Source organism: Diadema antillarum, unplaced genomic scaffold, assembly GCF_040938485.1.
Source record: "Diadema antillarum isolate AM-2024a unplaced genomic scaffold, OU_Dant_1.0 seq00001411_RagTag, whole genome shotgun sequence".
NCBI lineage: Eukaryota > Metazoa > Echinodermata > Echinoidea > Diadematoida > Diadematidae > Diadema > Diadema antillarum.
The window spans coordinates 3,544-26,722 of record NW_027272165.1 but is presented as its reverse complement, the minus strand read 5'-3'; the positions used below and the strand labels follow the sequence as shown (position 1 = coordinate 26,722).

General features: G+C 40.6%; 1 protein-coding gene across 1 annotated transcript; it reads right to left on the bottom strand.

Annotated features, from left to right (window-relative positions):
• Window positions 1-1,489: 1,489 nt before the first annotated feature.
• LOC139709186 (ciliogenesis and planar polarity effector 1-like) lies at window positions 1,490-22,217 on the bottom strand. The gene is given in 9 exon segments (XM_071621139.1): window positions 1,490-1,930; window positions 2,428-3,434; window positions 4,499-4,681; window positions 5,928-6,188; window positions 6,677-6,786; window positions 8,028-8,237; window positions 9,348-9,502; window positions 11,171-11,309; window positions 22,134-22,217. Coding segments are annotated over 9 exon segments (2,394 nt in total). The 3' UTR covers window positions 1,490-1,685.
• Between the last annotated feature and the right edge of the window lie 962 nt (window positions 22,218-23,179).

The following is a 23,179-nucleotide window of genomic DNA, read 5'->3' as shown; positions in this document are numbered from 1 at the left end:
GCTTTGTATATTTTCATGAAACTTGTTCTGCTCTATTTGCTTCAATTGGCTTTTCCGATAAAAGTCAAGTTGAACATACAGTGGGATTTTCAAAGAAACCCCAGCCAAAAACAAGCAAAAAGGAAACACATACAACATGGTCAACACGTTCTAGGGGCAATGTCCTCATTATTAGCAGAGAAGGTTGTTATACTGGGAAGTGGTGATTTTAAATCATGTGAAGTGATGAGCTAAAGAGAGAATCAAAAATGAAACACCTATATGAAGACTCTGGGAATGACTGAGATCTCTGTCAACATGCTTGAATAATTTTGTTCATAGAGATAACAGAAAGTTGTGACACCTCACCAGTGGAACTCTAATCTCTCACACACACACATACACTCACTCTCCACATTCATGGTCAAAAGTGTCAGTGAACTTTCAAGCTCGTGACCTCAAAGTCTACTCAGTTCTTCTTTTTGTGACATTGACAAACACACCTATTAAAGTTCTGTGGACCAACTTGGGCTATTCTGAGGAAGTCATAACGACCATGAACACAATCTAGACCACTCTATCTCATCTGATAATGATAAGAGTTGTAACCACAATCAGCCATTCCTCACTGAATGTTTGTCCTTCATACTGTAACACTGGATCAATTCTCACTCGCAGTCAGCCTTGGATCAATGGCCAATAAACCTCACGCTGTCCCAGAACACGTCAAGTGCAAAAACATATCTGTTTTTGCATATCAGTGGGACAGCAAATGTCAAAAGTGTAACTATGTAGCCTACAAACCAGCTCTACTGTCATCTTGATGATATCGGACATAGTGGGTGCAATGACCGCATCAACAACTTTGGGGGGTATTTGACAGAGATATATAGACAGATGTAATGGCTTGTGGAACACATGTGGCATGCTCGCGAGCAATAGCTAATGACAAGAATGGCTGAAGGGCTATCAGGGCTGGAAAATTTTCAGCAGTTCCAAGGATGGGAGAGGAGAAAAACAAACAAATAAAAAACTTCAAAGAAAGCAGACTCACACTTTTCTATGATGAGGCAGAATACTTGGCACTCTACTCTATTTCTTATGGGTCAAATAAAGATTCTAACACTATTTCTACATGATGTTAATGGGGAATAGGGAGTGCCTTACATCAATGCAGTTGTTACAGCAGCAACTATGTTTAATAATACCTTCTACATTGTAGATGATCTTGTGATAATATGAGTGTCTGTACATATATGTCTCTGTGTGTTGGTGAACATAAATTGTCTCAAGATTAATGAAAAAAAAAAGGATTAGTTTTAATACATGCAAAAAAGGAATCTACATACTTTGTCAAATAAAAGCAAGATTTATCCAAAAAAAAAAAAAAAAAAAAAAACTCTCATCAAGGTGTAGGAAAATGACAAAGAATTACTATTCTAATATAAAGAAGCAGTTTACTGTGTTTATGAAATAATAAACAAATTGAGAAATAAAAAGCTGAACTACTACACAGGAGTCCTACCGCATGCTGTGTACCTGGCCAGGCTCTGTGGTAGGAAAGTAGAGTAAAGGCCAAGTGTCAATCCAGTAGACCTAGTTTATAGATATCGATAATTTGGTATCACAAGTTTCCTGGCATGCAGGCCACGTGTTGTGTGGCCTTGAACCACTTATCCATCAACAACAGGAAACAATTCTCTCTCTCACCTGATGACCATGGCACTGGTCTGGGGTGACCGCGTCATTCGCCGGACACGGTCATGCTGCTCGACAGGTGGACTGTCCCTCGCCCTATCTCTCCTCCTCTCTCCCCCCTTCCTGGCAGTGGAGCTGTCTGCCCTCAGACGGGTGGGTTTGGTGCGAGCTGGCTGGTCTCGGGCCTTCTCGGAAGCAGCGGTTATGGCAAGACTTGAACTTTGTCGGCCCATGAGGGCAGGCTCCGTTGCATCTGATAACAATGGAAGTACAATGTATGAATGTCAATATCATCCTCTCAGAATCTTCTGACATTACTTTATATGAAATGCAGATTTCACCCATGCATGCACAGTCAATTTACGTAATGATGCATACTGTGTATGACATGACAAATGCAGTTTGCCTTTTGCACTGATTGGTAACATTAATATGAAGTATTTTACAAACATAAATTAGGATGTGCATGCATATGTACATATACACACACAAACACAAACATACATTACACACATGCATGTACATGGTGTACATATGAACATTGGTGTCAACTGTTCAATTCAAAATCATAGAAGCTATCTATAACAGCACAATTTCCGTTCAATTGGCATACAGCCAAACCCTTTGTTAGCGGAAGTAAGGGCAAGCATTAATATCTTCATGTCTTCATTTATAGCGACATGTCTCATTCGTAAAATGTTATAAAAGACTTTTGCCTGCAAAATCACAGCAGTCATTCTGGCCACTAACCCGAAGAATGAAAGATGAGTTTTGAAAGGTGGAAGGATGGCTCTGCAACAGCTATACGGCAGTAGACTCTGGCGAGGACCTGTTCCGCGCTGGTGAGCACAGCGATGCAGCATTTGGCGAGTTCGGTTTTTGCGCAGACCTTTCCACGGAGAAGGCTCCCAACGAGGCAGTGGGCAAGACTGATGCAGGAGGCCATGGAGTGGGAGCCAAGGGCGTCCCAGGCCGAAGAGACAAGAATCGCCTTGCATATCATCAGCACCTTACCCAGCTTGGGGTTGACCGTGTTGTCCTCAGTCGTCCCGCTGACGCTGTTCTGACGCATCTTGGGCAGTTCGATCTCATCGTCCTCTCGGAGTAGTATCCTAAAGAGCGCCACCAGCACTTTCACGGTGAAATCCATGAGGTATTCCAGCCGGGGGTTCCAGGGTTCCGCATGGCTCATTCCCAGACCCCAGGCACACAGCGCTGCCATCTGTGTCCACTGGATGAGCGACTCGATGCTGTGGTTCCCCATGGGCAGGAAACCCAGTGACTGCATCGATCCCGTGCTGTACGACTCGCCGAAAACCAGCTTTCCTGACGTCATGTTGCCAAAGGGGCCCTCGTAGGGGCCGTAGCTGCTGCCCTGTGTACTCTCCAGCCCTGTGGTCTCGCCAGCCGAGACAACGTCAATCATGTTGGAGAAGTCCCTCTCTCTCACAGACTGCGAGGCCGGGCCCATGGTCTGGCGGCGCAAGGAGCCGAGGCCCACCGGTCCAAGTTCCCTGGCTGAGTACATGAGAGCGAGGGCGGTTGCCGCCTCGCTAAGGTAGTCACTCATGATGCTCTCGCAGGTAAGGTCCCCTGGAAGTTCCACGACCTGTCCCAGGTAGCCGTCGGAGCAAAGCAGCATGGCCCTGGTGGGATGGCAAGATACGGAAAAACGCTGTCGGCCCTCGTCCTCGTCCTCAGACATCGCTGCGCTGTTGGGAGATGGAGGACGACCGCTGCTGAGGGTAGCTGGTCTCCTAGCAACACAACAAACACAATCAACACAATCACACTTTAGTACGACACCAATATATGAAATATTTCTATGCATCAGTCATCAATCAACTCTCTTTTATAGTGACACTAATTTCTTTCTAACAAGAGTGTCACATGAATGAAGCGTAAATGTAAATTCAAACCTTCCCATTTCAGGCATTATGGTTTCTGATTTGTGGTGAACTTCATGGTACATATGTTGACAGAGAAATAAATACCATGAATTTCTGACACAAAGTCATTACGCAGTGTAAAAATGAAATCAAGACAATGAAAACATAATCATAATCACATGAAAAAGCAGGACTTGCTTATATATCTAATAATCTCTATAGAAAAAAAAAATTCTTCATCTACATGGCATATTAGTGTCCATACAAGGGTATTCAGGAGAGATTACGCCAAAACACACTGCAGCATTTTAGCTAGTTGATACGATGTACAAGCACTTAACAGCAACTGATTCTCTTCTGGACAATTAAAACAAGGATTCTACTAATGAATTGATACAACAGAGGATATGAAGAAAATATGAAGAATATTACAAAAATTCATTAAGAGAGTATTTAATGCCACCTCTCCTGAATGTAAGGAGATTAATACTTGCTATTAGATTTTGCAGTAATAGGTCAGGGAATGTGTGCTCTAAAACAAAAGATTTGTAAAATTTTGTTTATGCTTTATGTTTTGCTTATCAATGCTTGGTGTCATGCTTCACGTTGTTGTTCAACTAATGTGACAAAACAAATTGTTGTAAGTTTCCCATCTTGAGAAAGAACATGGAATCAACAAAACTTGTGAGCTATTTCATATCATTTAGAACATTAATGAAATGACAGCAATATTGTTGTACATAGTACCTTCCAGTGAACTGTAGGCCATTAGGTACAGAATCTTCAGTGGCTCTTAAGGGTTCACAACTTTTGGACTGATCCAGTGATTTTCCCCAAACTTTCACCAATTCACTGAATCCACATGCATGTTTGGGGGAACTTCCCCTTTTTTACAAGACTTTTTTGGAGGCATTCATTTGCTTTGGACTCACATGACGGTGACGAGGCTGAGGAGTGGCAAGAAGTGAGCAGGAGGGTGCTCCACAGAGCAGCCCTCACTCTGCAGGAGGATGGGCTCGCCGAGACGAGGCAAGATGGCCACCGAGCCCCGCTTGGTGATACAGACCACAAAGAGACTGTTGTGCGTCCACGACAGGTCCGACACCCAGTAGGTTCTGTTGGGGAAAAGGCCGACAAAAATTTACTAGACGGCAATCCTAAAAATGCTCTTGCGATAAATACTGAGTTGTTGGGTTTTTTTTCCATGCGAATTCTTTCCAGACAAATATTCACCATTCCACTTGATCAGAAAGTATTAGTGGCACGGAACAGATGCAATATCAAATGGCTAAGTGATCTTGAAAATAACACCACTAACAACAATACTAATGATCATGACGATCATAATCCACGATTAAGATGAGAAGAACACGTAATGCTAGTTTGTGGTTGTATCAATTGAGGCAATTTTTTATGGTGCATGATGAACATAAATCATTATCATGCAATTACCTTTTACCAGTATGATGACTATCATCCTCTTCGCCATCATCTTTCAGTGTCAATCACTTGTTTTCACTCATTGTCCTTTAGAGTACCAAAGGGTAATGTCATAGCCATTCATTGATATGGGAATTAGCTCTAAACGACCTCATCTTGCCCAGGTGTTTATGCTTGCACTTGGTTCCAACCAAAGCTATAACAAAATAATCTGATGTCATCACTTTAGTACTCTATTTTTGTCCTTGCTATTACCTGTTGTAATATATTCACTCTGAAATTGCACAAAGTATTCTAAACCTTTTAACACTGTAGCATTCATGGAAAGAAAGAGAAATATGTTAAGTTTTGAGGCTTCATTGTACGCATTCAAATTCCATTTGCACCATGGCAAAGCCTTCTGCTATGGGCTACAAGAAAACAATACAAATCTGTTTTCCACTTGCCTCACTGGACAATCACACTACTGTCTGATAGACAATGAACTCTTTGTGTGCTAAGTTGTAAATCCCTTGTGTGTATTATTCTGAGAAAGCAACGGATGAGTATTTGGGGGGAAAACACTATGTTTTTCAAAGCTATGTAAATTTAAACAGAAAGTATTGATGCTATAAACTCAGAACAGTGAAGTTTTAAAGAAATTTGCAAGCTATTGCTAAAATGTAAAGTCAGTGACAATGCTATGGCTATGATGATTTCAATGTACTGTGGCAAATTGCAATTCATTGATCAGTTTGTGCGTAGTTGTGCATTTGAGCAAAACTTGTAAAGTAGCCATTGACTGAGTTGGATGGGCAAATGTGGCCCACGCTTGCCAGACAATGTCTACTAGCTGCAAGAAGCCAGCAGGCATGAGGGCTTTTAACACAGAACAAATAGAGAGAAATATTACATTCTGACTTTTGCCAGGCCACTACTCACTTCACTTGAGCCGCCGACGGATGCTTTGCTCTGCACCCACATGATTTCATGTCGACAACGGTCGCTGCCGCCGTCAGTGGAGACACGAATACCATCTTAGTCTCGTGGGGAGAGCGCTGGTTGACAGCGATGGCCAGCACGCGGCCAGAGTTGGCATACACAGCAACGAGGGCGCCACTGTGGTTGATGGGCCAGCTGGAAGGCGACAGACTCCTCACCGAGTACGAAGTGGAATACCACCGCACGGAGAAGGCGGGATGCCTGGAGAGTGGATGTAAAGAAACGGTCACAGGATATTCCCTCTCAATCTTTTCTTGGGGACACATTTTACATTATATATTATCATATAAACAAAAACGTTTTCAATAAATGTAAAACTGGACAATGGAAGACCTTATACCACGTATAATTCACATAATGTGAAATTTTGTATTGGACATCAAACAAAGACACTGATGCAGTGTTTCCTGTATGCGATGTCATTTCTTTAAAATTTGAATCTTTATCTTTTTCATTAAAAAAAACAGATATTTTTATAATGAGAATAATTGCTAACTTTGGGCTTTGTACGTCATTCAGAAAGAGTTTGAAAATGTACGTTCATAATTCTTTCTCTTAACTGTTAGTTACACAACTCTCAGGCCTGTGCTATGAAAGGTCCCACATTGCTCATAGCGGGTTTTTTCTTTTTTTTTTGGGGGGGGGGGGGCACTGCAGGATGAGATAGGCATCACACATTCCATGCCTACCTGAGCACTCCAAGCCGCCATGGTTCAAACCATCTGATGAATGCCGTAGAAATCTGAATGTCGTCCCCTCGGTAGAACACAACTGACCACAAGCAGCAACGACCGAGAACCTGACAATGTGTTCAAAATAATGGAGAATGCCTGAATTAAAAAAATAAGCCTTGGGACTTATAGTTTGTAGCATCTTTTTTTTTTTTTCACAAAACCATTTGCACTAATTGTAACTTACCATAATAGCAGTTATCAAGACAGCAATTAAAGTGCTAAAAGTAAATTGGTTCCTTGCTCTGTGACATCATACTGTCTGCAATATTTGAGAAGTTTGCAATCAGCCCAAAGTGATTAATGAAATGGGATTAAGCAGCATGTTATCTTCTGGACAAAAATGACAAAAACCAATAAAGGACTTCAAACAAGAAGATTTTACAAAGAGATACCAAATGTTTCACATGCTCCAGATAAAGTTCAGTAACAGGGGAAATTTAATTTTCAACATCAAAATTATTGTCTTTCACAAAATATAGTGAGGAGGAGGGGGAGGAGGGGGGAGGGGGGGAGGAGGAGGAGGAGGAGGAGGGGGAGGAGGGGGGGGGGGGAGGAGGAGGAGGAGGAGGAGGAGGAGGAGGAGGGGGGAGGAGGAGGGGAGGAGGAGGGGAGGAGGAGGGGGAGGAGGAGGGGGAGGAGGAGGAGGAGGAGGAGGAAGAGGAGGGGGAGGAGGAGGAAAAGGAGGAGGGGACAAGGAAGAGTAGGAAGAAGATGGAGGAGGAGAAGGAGGAGGAACAGGAGGAGGAGAAGGAGGAGGAGAAGGGGAGAGGAGGATGTAGAGGAGGAAGAGGAGGATTATGAGGAGGAGAGAGAAGGAGGAGCAGGAGGAGGAAGAGGGGGAGGGGAGGAGGAGGAGGAGGAGGAGGAGGAGGAGAAGGGGAGAGGAGGATGTAGAGGAGGAAGAGGAGGATTATGAGGAGGAGAGAGAAGGAGGAGCAGGAGGAGGAAGAGGGGAGGGAGAGAGGAGGATGTAGAGGAGGAAGAGGAGGATTATGAGGAGGAGAGAGAAGGAGGAGCAGGAGGAGGAAGAGGGGGAGGGAGGAGGAGGAGGAGGAGGAGGAGGAGGAGGAGGAGGAGGAGAAGGGGAGAGGAGGATGTAGAGGAGGAAGAGGAGGATTATGAGGAGGAGAGAGAAGGAGGAGCAGGAGGAGGAAGAGGGGGGAGGAGGGAGGAGGAGGAGGAAGAGGAGGAGGAGGAGGAGGAGAAGAGGATGTAGAGGAGGAAGAGGAGGATTATGAGGAGGAGAGAGAAGGAGGAGCAGGAGGAGGAAGAGGGGGAGGAGGAGGATGTGGTGGCTTCTACTCACTGGGTCATTTAAGAATAATCCATCAGCAACAGCTTCATTGGATTCCACCCCTGGTAAGTGAGTCTTCCCTGCACCAATCTCAGACCACGTCCCTTTCAGCTCAGAGTCTTTGGATCTGTACGATCCATCCGATTGGTCAATTTCCCAAAGGTAGATATGCCTGTAGTCCTTGACGAGGAGGATGCATTGCACGTTGTCCGAGGCAAACACCTGGATGTGTTTATATCCTACAGAGACAGATTACAATATCAAAAGACAGCTGATAATATACGCATTAATCATACACCTTTTTAATATGGCATGTGAATATGACACAGCAACTTCTAGCATTCTTAAATGATTACCACACATGAAAGTTCATTTACAAAGCATGGTACAAGTATATATATATATAGGCCACAATAGCTCTGGAGTTCTTTGACCCTGTCAGGGATGGGGTGGAGACAATGTGCACATTGCAAGGAACTAACAATGCCCTGAGAATCTCTTTGGTTACCGATGCATATCAGTATATTACTTGTATGAGCTGCAACCTTCCAACTACATGGTAGTGAGGAATAATACTCTAGCAAAATATCATCTTTACTATATTAAAAGACATATGATTTGCAAAAGCTAGGTAGCAAGTAACAGTATATAGTCACTTGCTGCATATGTCTATCATACACTCAACCAATTGCTCCATTTACCTAAAAAAGAAACAATTGTTAGAGAAAAGAATGTAAAGCACACAAGTCAGAACAGGGAACATATGTTAGGAATCATTATCACATTTGCCATTTGGGTACTGATACATGGGCAACTCCGGTGCTGATGTGTGCAACTTCTCTTTAAGCCCTGAATACGAGAAAACTCACAAACAGTATCCTAATACTAAAAACATAGAAATTTTTGTGGGGTGGAAATTTGAACGCATTTCATGCAACATGAAGCTAGTGTGAAAGTAAAAGCACATAATTTTGTTGCTCTCGTTGCATGCAGTGTCATTTTACAAATTTGATTTCAGGTAGTTATACTGTAATTTCAACTGCTATGTTGTTTGTAATTTTTTTTTTTTTACATTCACTAGTCCTGTAGCATGAGTGAATTTACTGTCATATTGTGGACCAGTTACTTTTTACCATAGTATGAGCTGCCAAAGCCCTTAGCTGCCAAGAGCTGTTTGTCGCGCTTGCTCAATCATGGTAGCTGTCCCTGAAATTAAAAGCAAGCAGAATTCATCTCATCTAGCTGAGCACCAGAAATTACAAAATCGCCACTTTTGTAGCATCATGTGACAGCATGCAGCCAATCAGGGACGCATTCATACTAGATTGTAACCTTGAATTATCACACAGAAGAAACAACCTCACCTTGCTCTTCCTGCTGATGGGCTGAAGCTAAGTTGAGATGTCCTCTCACAGTCTTTAGTGTGTCTTGGACCTTGTTCCAGATGAAAATATCCCCCGACTCAAGGTAACCAACAAGGTGTTGGCCTGCAGTATGTGAGATGTGCCATATTTTTATGTGATCAAGGAAACTGTTTGTTAGTTAAGCAACACCGTTACACATGAAAAAGAAAAGAAAAGTTTTCAACATTTATCTCATACTAGACAAACTAATTTGCATCTCAATTGCATTTGCGAGTCAAGAGAACAAATACAAGTTGCATGATATTGGCCCTTAGAGGCTTGAGATTTCACACACCATATTTCTTGGTTTAGGGACAAATTTATTTGGAGGAACAGTTAACAGATTCTAACAAGGAAGATTAATCATTTTATTATCACATACAGATTGTAGGAACAAAATCATCACTTGCCCGGCAGAAGGGCCTTAGTTAGCAAATTTACATCGGGCAAGCCTTAGGGCCCTTCTGTCAAGCAGGCAACAAAATGAATACTAGTTTGTTTTTTTTCCTTTAACAAGGAAGATTAATAATTTGGTTTTTATATAAGACTAGAAATGTCGCTATGGCGACTGGTATGCCTCCGCCATAATGCATGATTCTCCTAATAGGTCTATAGTACATGTGGACAATGTGTGATTACATTTTCACAAAATTGGCAAAATATTAAAATGACATGTTTGTCACAAATGTATTGAATGTTTACCTTCCTTGACCTATGTTTAATTGGATGAATAGGAGAGCATGTATTTGGGGATTTAAGAACTTTAACTTGACTTTGACCATTTCATAAGTTTATGCACTGAGTAATTTTTCAAGGTGTGGAGAAAAAGTGCAATTTCTGTATTGAACAGTAAATTGTTATCATTTTCATCTGGCCTTTGATTTATAAGAGAAGCACTGTCACGCAGAACATACATAAATTCAGCATGTACTAAGTTTCAAGATAACTTGAGCCACTTCCGAGATATGGAGAAAAAAGTAAGTTCAGCACGTTCACTTGATCTTTGACCTTTTGACCTTTGACCTTCTTGGCAAAAAAAAAAAATCTCAGAGAATCTCTATTGGGTTAGACATGCATACATCAAGTTTAAAAAAAAAATATCCTGCTGGCATTGCATAAATATAAGGAAAATAGTAAGATTTTGAAGTATTGCCCATGACCTTTGACCCCTGACCTTTGACCCCATGAACCCTAAATTCCCTAGATAACCACTGCCAGTCAGTAGATGCATATACACTATGTTCCATGAAGATACCTTGAACAATTTCCAAGATACAGAGAAAAAAGTGAAATTTTAACATTTTACTTGACCTTTTGACCTTTGACCTTTTGACCTCATGACCCCAAACTTTCACCAGAGAATCTTAATTGGGTAGTACATGTATACACTAAGTTTCAAGAAAATATCTTCAGGCATTGCATAGATATGGGGGAAATAGTAAAATTTTAAGCATTTGACCTTGACCTTTTGACCTTTGACCTTGAGCATGTGCACCCAAAAGTTGATAGGCACAACTTCACCCCCTAATACACATACATGCCAAGTTTCATTAGGATACCTCAAAAGGTTTTGGTAGTTACCCTGTCCACAAAATTCATTACGGACGGACGGACGGACGGACAACCCGAAAACATAATGCCTCCGGCACCACTTCGTGGCGGAGGCATAAAAAAAAAATTACATTCAAACAAGTAAGTAGCTTTAAAACAGTACATCTATAGAGCTCTGTGAAAGCGCACACAATGGCCTACCATCTCTGGTTGTGCTAGTGGCAAGGGTGTTGCTCTGGAGGCTGCTCAGCTTGGTCACTCTCTTTTTGATGCTGCTCCCTCTCTCCTGGAGATTCAGCACCTTGATTCTCTTGTCTGCCAGAAGCAGTAATGACCCAAGCTATAAAATATATGGAAACACACAATCCATGTAAGATTTCAATATAATACCTCCAGTTCATTTGATTATGCCTGTTCTAAATGAACAATTTATCTAAAAGCATGAAACACATGTCATATTGCCATAAAAGCAGACTACTCTTACATCCAATACTTAAAGGAAACAAAAACCCAAAGAGAAATGTGGATTGAGTGAAAGCAGCAACATTAGTAGAACACATCATTCACTAATTAGGTGATACGCTATCAGCGTATCACCTATTGTGATTGTCAAAATTTCTCTTTTTTTTTATTCTTCTTTCTTTCTGCCACATTTTGTGTCGTCAATATCTCAACAATGACATTACGGAATAACATGACATTTTCAGTCAACATGTCTCATAACAATATCTAGCCACAATAAGGTTTTCATGACAGTAACATATCTATGACGTCATCTAGGCGCCATTTTGTGATTTTCGGACCTTGTCACATGATCGATCATAACTTCATAACTAGATATCATTTCTGTATCATTTTCGGTGGACATAAAGTTCAGGTCACGCTCTATCTTACATTTTAACGCTAGTTACCCAGGTCATCATTACGCGCGCGTTTGCGCGCGTCAAAATTTTAAAAGGCTCAAAACGACTTCCCAATGGGAAATCTCGAAGTTTCAGACAATCTTAAGCGTTTCAAACATTTTCTCGCGTGCGCGTCCGTCCGCGCAATTTCGCGCGCAGAGGGCGTAACTAACATGAAAATGCAATTTTTTTGACCGATTTGGATTTCTGATACTTTGAGTAACAATATTCATTGATTTCCGATCGATTTTGACCTATAACAAAGGAATGCACTGGCGTCAAAGTTGAAATTCCGCGCGCGCGTCTTTCTGCAAATATAGTGAAAAAACATGTCTTTGTTTATTTCGCCATAGCTCTTTAAATCGTCCATTGACCCTATATTTCTCTTGCATATTACAAAAGCATATGAATTGGAAATAACGTTTCAAGTACCGATATTGCCAGGAAAACTCATGACGTCATCATATCATCATCTGAAATCAAAAAAGTGGAATTAATTTTTTTGAGGTACTGTTTCTGACATTCATTTGCTCGTATCTCTATTGTTTAAGCTTAATATTACCCCAAATTCAGATATGTTTTGCTTTGAACATTTGCCTTTCAAGTCCATGTCATGGTTTTAAAATTTGATGACGTCATCATACTTTAAATTGTGATTAAAAGTAAAGACACAAAATCGGACAAGTTTACGTGTTATGTCTATGGGAGGTGATTTTTTTTTAAACCATGCATTGACTTGACAACGTTTAAGCACCTTTATCTCAGCTGATTTTGCTCCATTTCCTCTGAAACTTAAGTATGTTGTAGCTCAGACAATAAGCTGCAGTCATCATGTATTTTATATTTTCAAATCTCCTCATTAGGTCGACAATTTTGTAGTTAAAAACTGAAAATGAGAATGCAATCTGTACGGAACAATTCCCGATTGTTCTTTGCAACTGGATATTGGTCGAATCCACGCGGCCACTTGTGGGAAGTTGAATAGCGCCATCACAAGTCAACGCTATAACGACAGTGTTATTATACATTTAAGTTTCTCATTCGATCTTCAGGACAGCCGTATGGCGTAATCGCTTAGCGCGCTGGGTGTTCATAACGCCATACCGGAAGGAGAGAAGTTCGACTCCCGCAGGACTTTTCCCGTTCTTTCTTTTTCTTTTTTTTTCGGCAGTTCAGCTTTACTCCGATGTCATTTATCATATTATTTTATCAAGTGTACGTAACCCGTGAACATGGCTGCTCTATTTCCCTTGTTTTGTATTGGAGTTTGGAGATTGGGTTTGCTTCATTAATTTTGTCACACTTAATGTTGTAAATTGCCCCTTGTTACAGTGTCCCGCTTGCCACCTTTCGTTTGCTCTTTCCTTTTCTCTTCATTGGTTATTGTTATACTGTAACAGGATAGGTAGGAACATGTACGTTTAAATAACTTGCAGGAATGGGAGCTTAATTGATTAACTCTAGTCCAGGTGTATGGCGTCTCGCTCATCTCTTTGAAATTCCAGATTGTCATTGTTTGACCTAATAACAGAGTTGTAGACAGGTTTTATGTTACTATAGAGGTATCTTGTGCCACATGAGTGGAAGGCATCACTGTTTAGTGGTAGTAATGAACTTTTTCATGTTGTATATGGTATAAAGATATAAATTTCACATCCAATCTTCGGGACAGCCGTGTGGCTTTATAGTCACTTGGCGCGCTGCATGGTCATTACACACCACCTTAGGACGAGATGTTTGAGACCCGCAGGACGCTATTTTTTTTTTCTCTCTCTTTCTTTGTTTTTCTTTTGGCAGTTCAGCTTCATTCCGATGTCATTACCCCACGACACACAGTCACTCAAGTTCCCCCTTTTTTTTGTCGGAGGCTGGAGGTTGGATTTGCTTCATTTATCATACGTAATGTTGTAAATTGCCCTTGGTATACAGTGCCCCGCTTGCCACCTTTCGTTTTCTCTTTCCTTTTCTCTACGTTTGTTCCTGTTACACTGCACAAGACAGGTCGGAAAATAATTTACATAACACAACCGGAGCAGGAATGGCAACTGAATAAATTAACTCTAGGCCAGGTGTATGGCGTCTCGCTCGTCTCTTTCAAATTCAAGTTGTTATTGTTTGACCCAATAACGGAATTGTAGACAGGTTTTATGTTGCTATAGAGGTATCTTGTGCCACATGATTAGAAGGCATCACTGTTTAGTAGTAGTAATGAACTTTTCATGTCCCTCCTTGTCAATTATAGTGTGTTCAAAAGGGTTGTGTGTCTATCTGCCAAAGAAAAGGAAAACCTTATTTTCGTCATGGCTATTTCTCTATACGTAACCGTAGGTGATGAGTATTGTTGGTATCTGAGCAGTGAATAGCACAGCATCAGGCTAAAATCCCCCTTAGTTATACGCGCTAAGCGTTCAATTTGATATATCTTTATTTATGTAGTCAATCACTGCTAATGGAGTTACAGAATTATGTTATGACACCTTTCACTGAAAGTTTGTAAAGCAAAGTTTATAGACAAGGCAAGCAATTGTACATGAATAATACCAATGATTTCAGAGGGAAATTATGGTATACCTAAATGTAAGGGTATCATTGCTTTGGAATTGCTGAGACAATATCTTGGCACGAGGGCTTCCACCTCTAATAACTGATCCCTTTGAAGATGTGTCGGTCACGGGTGATCGTCATGATTCGTCTTTCACGTAGAAGCTTCCGTTCCACACTCTTAGTTCGAGAAGACTTACCATCATACTTCAAATTGTGATTAAAGGTAAAGACTCAAAATCAGACAAGTTGACGTGTTATGTCTATGGGAGGTGATTTTTTTTAAAACCATGCATTGACTTGACAACGGAAAAAGCACCTTTATTTCAGCTGATTTTGCTCCATTTCCTCTCAAACTTAAGTATGTGGTAGCTCAGACAATAAGCTGCAGTAATCATGCATTTTATTTTTTCAAATCTCCTCATCAGGTTGATAATTTTGCAGCTAAAAACTGAAAATGAGAATGGAATGTGGACCAAACGATTCCTGAATCATCTTTCACATTATAAGCTTACGTTCCTCAAATTTTCTCGTCAAGACGTACATGGCCGAGAGGATAAAGGCGACGTCACAAGAGACGTGATGTTGCACACGTACGGGTTCGAACCCCAAAGGAGCACGAAACAAAATACTTATATCTTTTGCTTTTTTTCTTTTATGGAGTATTCACCTTCGTCCATGTAGAAATCACGTTTTCATGTAAACGTACACACACACACAGAGACACACACAATATCCCTTTGTTTTGTGTTGGAGACCACATTGCTTTGACAGGCAACTTGGACTTGAAATTACAAATGTTAAAGTGAAGATGACTCTTAAAATACCGCATGGCCATGTTTGATTTTTTTTTTACAATATAAAGACCTATTGGTAAATATTCATTCACATATCCTTTCCAATCAACTTACTTGAACACGCCGACACCACACGAAATTTTCAATTAGTTGCATGACAGAAACAATTTCATCTGAATTATGTAGGACTGTATAAAGAATTGGACTTCACGAATATTTCTCAATATTACTTCAAGTCGCTACTTAACATTATTTTCGTTGTCGATCACTGAAAATGAGAATGGAATCTGGTTGAAACGATTCCCAATTTATCTTTGTAACTGTATATTGATCGAATCCACGCGGCCACTCGTGGGAAGTTGAATAGCGCTATCAGTCACTTGACGTATATATAGCCAAAAAACTGAATATCAATGTAAATTTGTGTTGTGTATAGCATACATAGATAGATTTAAGTTTCGCACAAGATCATCGGATCTTCCGTGTGGCAGAATCGCTTAGCACGCTGCGTGTTTATAATGCCCGACCGGAAGGAGAGAAGTTAATCGAGTCCCGCAGGACTTTTCCCTTTTATTTCTTTTTTTCTTTTTTTTTCTGCAGTTCAGCTTCACTCTTATGTCATGAACACAGCTACTCTATTTCCCTTGTTTTGCATTGGAGTTTGGAGGTTGGGTTTGCTTCATTAATTTTGTCACACTTAATGTTGTAAATTGCCCCTTGTTACAGTGTCCCGCTTGCCACCTTTCGTTTGCTCTTTCCTTTAAAATTTCTCTTCATTGGTTATTGTTATACTGTAGCAGGATATTTAGGAACATGTACGTTTAAATAACTTGCAGGAATGGGAGCTGAATTGATTAACTCTAGTCCAGGTGTATGGCGTCTCGCTCATCTCTTTGAAATTCCAGATTGTTATTGTTTGACCTAATAACGGAGTTGTAGACAGGTTTTATGTTACTATAGAGGTATCTTGTGCCACATGAGTGGAAGGCATCACTGTTTAGTGGTAGTAATGAACTTTTTCATGTTGTATATGGTATAAAGATATAAATTTCACATCCAATCTTCGGGACAGCCGTGTGGCTTTATAGTCACTTGGCGCGCTGCATGGTCATTACACACCACCTTAGGACGAGATGTTTGAGACCCGCAGGACGCTATTATTTTGTTTTCTCTCTCTTTCTTTGTTTTTCTTTTGGCAGTTCAGCTTCATTCCGATGTCATTACCCCACGACACACAGTCACTCAAGTTCCCCCTTTTTTGTCGGAGGCTGGAGGTTGGATTTGCTTCATTTATCATACGTAATGTTGTAAATTGCCCTTGGTATACAGTGCCCCGCTTGCCACCTTTCGTTTTCTCTTTCCTTTTCTCTACGTTTGTTCCTGTTACACTGCACAAGACAGGTCGGAAAATAATTTACATAACACAACCGGAGCAGGAATGGCAACTGAATAAATTAACTCTAGGCCAGGTGTATGGCGTCTCGCTCGTCTCTTTCAAATTCAAGTTGTTATTGTTTGACCCAATAACGGAATTGTAGACAGGTTTTATGTTGCTATAGAGGTATCTTGTGCCACATGAGTAGAAGGCATCACTGTTTAGTAGTTGTAATGAACTTTTCATGTCCCTCCTTGTCAATTATAGTGTGTTCAAAGGGGTTGTGTGTCTATCTGCCAAAGAAAAGGAAAACCTTATTTTTGTCATGGCTATTTCTCTATACGTAACCGTAGGTGATGAGTATTGTTGGTATCTGAGCAGTGAATAGCACAGCATCAGGCTAAAATCCCCCTTAGTTATACGCGCTAAGCGTTCAATTTGATATATCTTTATTTATGTAGTCAATCACTGCTAATGGAGTTACAGAATTATGTTATGACACCTTTCACTGAAAGTTTGTAAAGCAAAGTTTATAGACAAGGCAAGCAATTGTACATGAATAATACCAATGATTTCAGAGGGAAATTATGGTATACCTAAATGTAAGGGTATCATTGCTTTGGAATTGCTGAGACAATATCTTGGCACGAGGGCTTCCACCTCTAATAACTGATCCCTTTGAAGATGTGTCGGTCACGGGTGATCGTCATGATTCGTCTTTCACGTAGAAGCTTCCGTTCCACACTCTTAGTTCGAGAAGACTTACCATCATACTTCAAATTGTGATTAAAGGTAAAGACTCAAAATCAGACAAGTTGACGTGTTATGTCTATGGGAGGTGATTTTTTTTAAAACCATGCATTGACTTGACAACGGAAAAAGCACCTTTATTTCAGCTGATTTTGCTCCATTTCCTCTCAAACTTAAGTATGTGGTAGCTCAGACAATAAGCTGCAGTAATCATGCATTTTATTTTTTCAAATCTCCTCATCAGGTTGATAATTTTGCAGCTAAAAACTGAAAATGAGAATGGAATGTGGACCAAACGATTCCTGAATCATCTTTCACATTATAAGCTTACGTTCCTCAAATTTTCTCGTCAAGACGTACATGGCCGAGAGGATAAAGGCGACGTCACAAGAGACGTGATGTTGCACACGTACGGGTTCGAACCCCAAAGGAGCACGAAACAAAATACTTATATCTTTTGCTTTTTTTCTTTTATGGAGTATTCACCTTCGTCCATGTAGAAATCACGTTTTCATGTAAACGTACACACACACACAGAGACACACACAATATCCCTTTGTTTTGTGTTGGAGACCACATTGCTTTGACAGGCAACTTGGACTTGAAATTACAAATGTTAAAGTGAAGATGACTCTTAAAAGACCGCATGGCCATATTTGATTTTTTTTTTACAATATAAAGACCTATTGGTAAATATTTATTCACATATCCTTTCCAATCAACTTACTTGAACACGCCGACACCACACGAAATTTTCAATTAGTTGCATGACAGAAACAATTTCATCTGAATTATGTAGGACTGTATAAAGAATTGGACTTCACGAATATTTCTCAATATTACTTCAAGTCGCTACTTAACATTATTTTCGTTGTCGATCACTGAAAATGAGAATGGAATCTGGTTGAAACGATTCCCGATTTATCTTTGTAACTGTATATTGATCGAATCCACGCGGCCACTCGTGGGAAGTTGAATAGCGCTATCAGTCACGTGACGTATATAGCCAAAAAACTGAATATCAATGTAAATTTGTGTTGTGTATAGCATACATAGATAGATTTAAGTTTCGCACAAGATCATCGGATCTTCCGTGTGGCAGAATCGCTTAGCACGCTGCGTGTTTATAATGCCCGACCGGAAGGAGAGAAGTTAATCGAGTCCCGCAGGACTTTTCCCTTTTATTTCTTTTTTTCTTTTTTTTCTGCAGTTCAGCTTCACTCTTATGTCATGAACACAGCTACTCTATTTCCCTTGTTTTGCATTGGAGTTTGGAGGTTGGGTTTGCTTCATTAATTTTGTCACACGTAATGTTGTAAATTGCCCCTTGACACAGTACCCCGCTTGCCACCATTCGTTTTCTCTTTCCTTTTCTCTTCATTTGTTCTTGTTATACTGTAGCAGGATATTTAGGAACGTGTACGTTTACATAACTAACATGAATGGGAACTGAATTAATTAACTCTAGTCCAGGTGCATGGCGTCTCGCTTATCTCTTTGGAATTCCAGGTTGTTATTGTTTGACCAAATAACGAAGTTAAAGACAGGCAGGGAAGGAAGTGACTTGATATTGCTTCATAATGAGGAATTTCGGGCAACACCTTTCCAAGTGTAGTGATTATGACGGGGTTCTCTGTCGTTTATTTTCGTCATGGCTGTTTCACTAGTTAGCCATAGGTGATATATGTTGCTGGCATCTTGGAGAATAGAACAGATCAGTACCAAACTGGAATAGCCCTATAAGCAATGTGGTAAGCGTTCAATTTTTTGCATTATCTTTCTTCTTTAAAGTCAATCACTACTGATCGAAATACACACTATAATATGACACGTTCCACTGGTAGTTTAGGAAAAGGGAGTTAATACACGATGCAATGATAAATGTGCTACCATTGATTTTAGAGACGTCATTGTGGTGTGGTACTGGTGATGGTAAGGGAACCATAGATTGCTTTTAAAGTAATGAGACAATCATTGGACCTTTGCATCAACACCGTATTCCCATCTAGAATATAATGCGGCGTGCGGCGTTTTTTAAAATCCTGACGTGGACATTTTCTTTTTCTTGTTTTTAATTTACGAATGTTATATCTAAATTTGTTTCTTTCCCCTAACATTTTTTTTTTTGTTGAATATAAAGTTGGACGTTCCTTGACCGAGTCGAAGAGCAGCGATTTAGTTACAGTTTCAATGCATCTTGTTTACCATCTTCTCTGACATTAAATTGATGGTTTTTATATTTGACATTGTCTGTCTATTTGCCTGTTTATGCTCATAAAACACTGCTAAACAACTAATACCTTTCCTTCACTTGTCACACGCAATGATATGGATTGCAGTTGTGCATGCAGTTTTACTTCTGCCACCTCTCGTTTTTCTCTCCCCTTTTCCCTCACTTTGGTTTTGTTATACTGCAGATGGGAATGATTACACTAACATAACCCAACTTGAAGTAGGAATGAGAACTGAATAAATTAACTCTAGGCCAGGTGAATATAGCGTCTCACTCATCTCTTTGAAATTTCAAGTTGTCATTGTTTGACCAACGGAGTTGAAGACAGGCTTTATGTTGCTATAGAGGTATCTCGCGCCACATGAATGGAATGCATACGCTGTTTAGTATTAGTAATGAATTTTTTCATGTCCATCCCTGCCAATAAAAGTGAAGTGTGTTTGACGGGGTTCTGTGTCATTCTGCCTATGAGAAAGGAAAGTTTTATTTTCGCCATGGTTGTTTCTCTATGCGTGGCCGTGGGTGATGGGTGTTGTTGGCATCTGGGCAGTAAAGAACCGAGTATCATGCTATAATACCCCCCCCCCCCTTAGGTTCTAAGCGTTCAATACGGTGATATATCTCTCTTCTTTATCATGTCAATCACTGCTGATGGAATTACAGAGTTATGTTATGACACATTTCACTCAAAGCTTAAAAAACAAAGTTTATGCAAGATACAAGCAATGGTGCATGAGTCCTATAGGCCATTGATTTTAGATGAGAAATTATGATATGCCTATAGTAGGGGTGTCATTGATTAGGAATTATTAATGACACGATTAAGCACTCCTTCCACTTCTAACTCTCCCCTTTGAATGTGTGTCGATCACGTGAGATCGTCATAAATTATCATTCACGTATAAGCTTTCGTTCAAAGTGTACTCTTAGTTGGAGGAGACCTATAGTTACATGGTTAAAGGCGATGTCTCTTTCGCTGGAGCCGTACGTTTGGCCCGTTTTTCTTTTGCCCTTTTCTCTTTAATTGAGGTATCACTTTCGTCCAGGATAAATCACATTCTCATGTAAACAGACTCACTTGCTCTGTATCCCTTGTTTTGTATCGGAGGCTTCATTGGTTTTACTGCTGATAAATCTCACAGGCTTGTATATAGCTGTAAGAGCTCTCTGAACTGATCATTATGATAGCAAGATTAGAGGGAGTCATATTGGTTATGTAAATAATGGTCAAAGGTCACGTTTTAAAAGGCCACTGTTAAAGCCAGGATGGTTATAAACACTTAATTGTCATGTTTTATTTGTACGTGCCGAGGATCCCTTGGACCCCGTTTACAGTGTGAGGCTCGGCCGCGCCGAGCCCACCTTCATTTCGGTGTAAACGCGCAAAAGGCCAAATGCGGGGCCAAATTTGGCCTCGCATTAGGCCACGCTCTGGAGGTGGTCTCGGCCGCGGCCGAGCCGCGGTCGCGCCCGGCCTTTTTCTCAGTGTAAACGCAAACTGGGCTAAATGCGCGGCCAATTCTAGTCTGGCTTCCAAACCCTCGCCTGTACTACATGTATTTCGCTATTCAGGATATTAACCACTGCAACGTCGAAAACTAGTATAGTTGAAGGTGGTTTTGTCCTGCAAAGGATTTTCTCCTTCGGCAAAAGCCTTTGCCCGAACGGCGACTTCGTCGCCACGGAATTCAGTTGGCAAAGGATCTGAAAACCAGACAATACCAAATTGCGTTTGTTTACAAGTAGAGCGCCACTACGACAAAATAATGAAAGGTTTGAATCAAAAGCGCGGTCGAGTCCGGCAGTAAATTGCGGGGCTCGGCCTCGCAATTGAGGTTGGCCGCGGCCGCGGCTCCGCCCAGCCCCGCACCGTTAACGGGGTCTAAGTTTATGCACTGTACGTACTCAAAAAGTCCGTAAATCAACTTAGTCGCACACGCACAGAATTTCCACCTAGTTTGTGTGACAGAAAAACAAATGTGATCTGAATAATGTAGGCCCAAAAAAGTTCAACTAAGTATCTCATTATAACTTCCAGGTGCTATATTGCATTCTTTTCTTTGTCGATCACGGATAACCGATATCTGATGACCCCAAGCGTATCACCTAACTCGTCTTTAAAGTGACGAGTTTCATGTCTCGTGTGTTCTTGTTGCTGCTTTCACTCAATCCACATTTCTCTTTGGGTTTGGGTTTCCTTTAATGCTTCTTTCTCACTTTACAAGGTCTAAAGTCATGCATAAAAATATATTTATGCTTATCACAAAACATCTACCTGGTACCTGTTGACCTGTGGAGAGGAACCAAGAATTCTACTCATGAAGAGTTGACCTTCACCAATAAATAGCACACAAACATTTCAATATTGACTCAAACAATACTCTGCTTCAGTAAAACACAAGAAAATTGGTTCCACACTGAAGATTCTACAGATAAAGATCATTCATCACAATATCATTGCATGTGGTAGTTTGTTAAGTTTTTGCTTTCGATATAATGACAGATAGCTTAATCAATAAATAAAGATATTGCGTTCTACTACACAAATTATTTGAATCTAGTATACCTTTGAGCCAAGCCATGTCCATTTCTCCCATGGACGCTTAGACTTTGAGTTGGGCGTGTGAGTGACCTTAAGCTCAAGCCTCATGGTAGGGCAGGGTCAGTAGGTCACTATTGTTTGACCTTTGCCCCCTGGCTGGGTGAGGATCTGGTTTCAGGTCTCAACAGGCTTCATAGGGGATGACTGAAATCATGCTGTGATGAATGACACAGAAGACAGGGAAAACATTTTTATTCTATTTTTTTTTTGGGGGGGGGGGTGGGGGTGGGTTGTTGCTTGACAAACAAGAGGTGAGTTTACTGCACCTGATGTTTAGAAGGCCAAAACAGCCCTTCCTCCACATTGAATTAGTTCTTATTGCATCAAAATAAAACTTTTGACTTGAATACCTATACGTAATTTCATACGAGATTATGACAAACTAAATAAACATAAGATTATCTACAGACACAGAGAAAAATACTTCCTTTAATCATATTGCAATTTGCATTGCAACCATACAGAATATCATACTGATTTTTGTTGTTGTTGTTGTTTTGTGTAAATGAGTTGGTATGTTTTAATGATGATTCTGCATATATAATATGCCATGATTGTTCCGTGAAGTTTATATTGATCACTTTTAGCTGCACGTACATAGTATGTACACGACATATGATCCTAAGTGTAAGGGTGGGATTTCACGGAGCACGTGAACGATTTGCGAAGGACGCGAAGGACAAAATCCAACATTCGGAAAAGTTTTTCTCCGAATGTGTTCCGACAATGAAGCCGAAAACTATTCTTGCGCATTTTGTGCGAAGTTTCCATGACGTATGTGCGAATGTCGTGTGCATCATTGCTAAAGTACAGCATGTTACGTTCACGAAGAACACGCGACGGAAATGCGAACAACGAAAAATTTTCAATAATCATGGGAGAAAATGTACCCAAGGAGAGGTGGAAACTGTCTTGAGTTGAATTTGTTTTTCTTTCCTCTATTTCTCCTTTCTTTTTCTCTCATTTCTCTATCGTGTGCTTACCTACATTTTTCTCCACTAGTAAAGCAT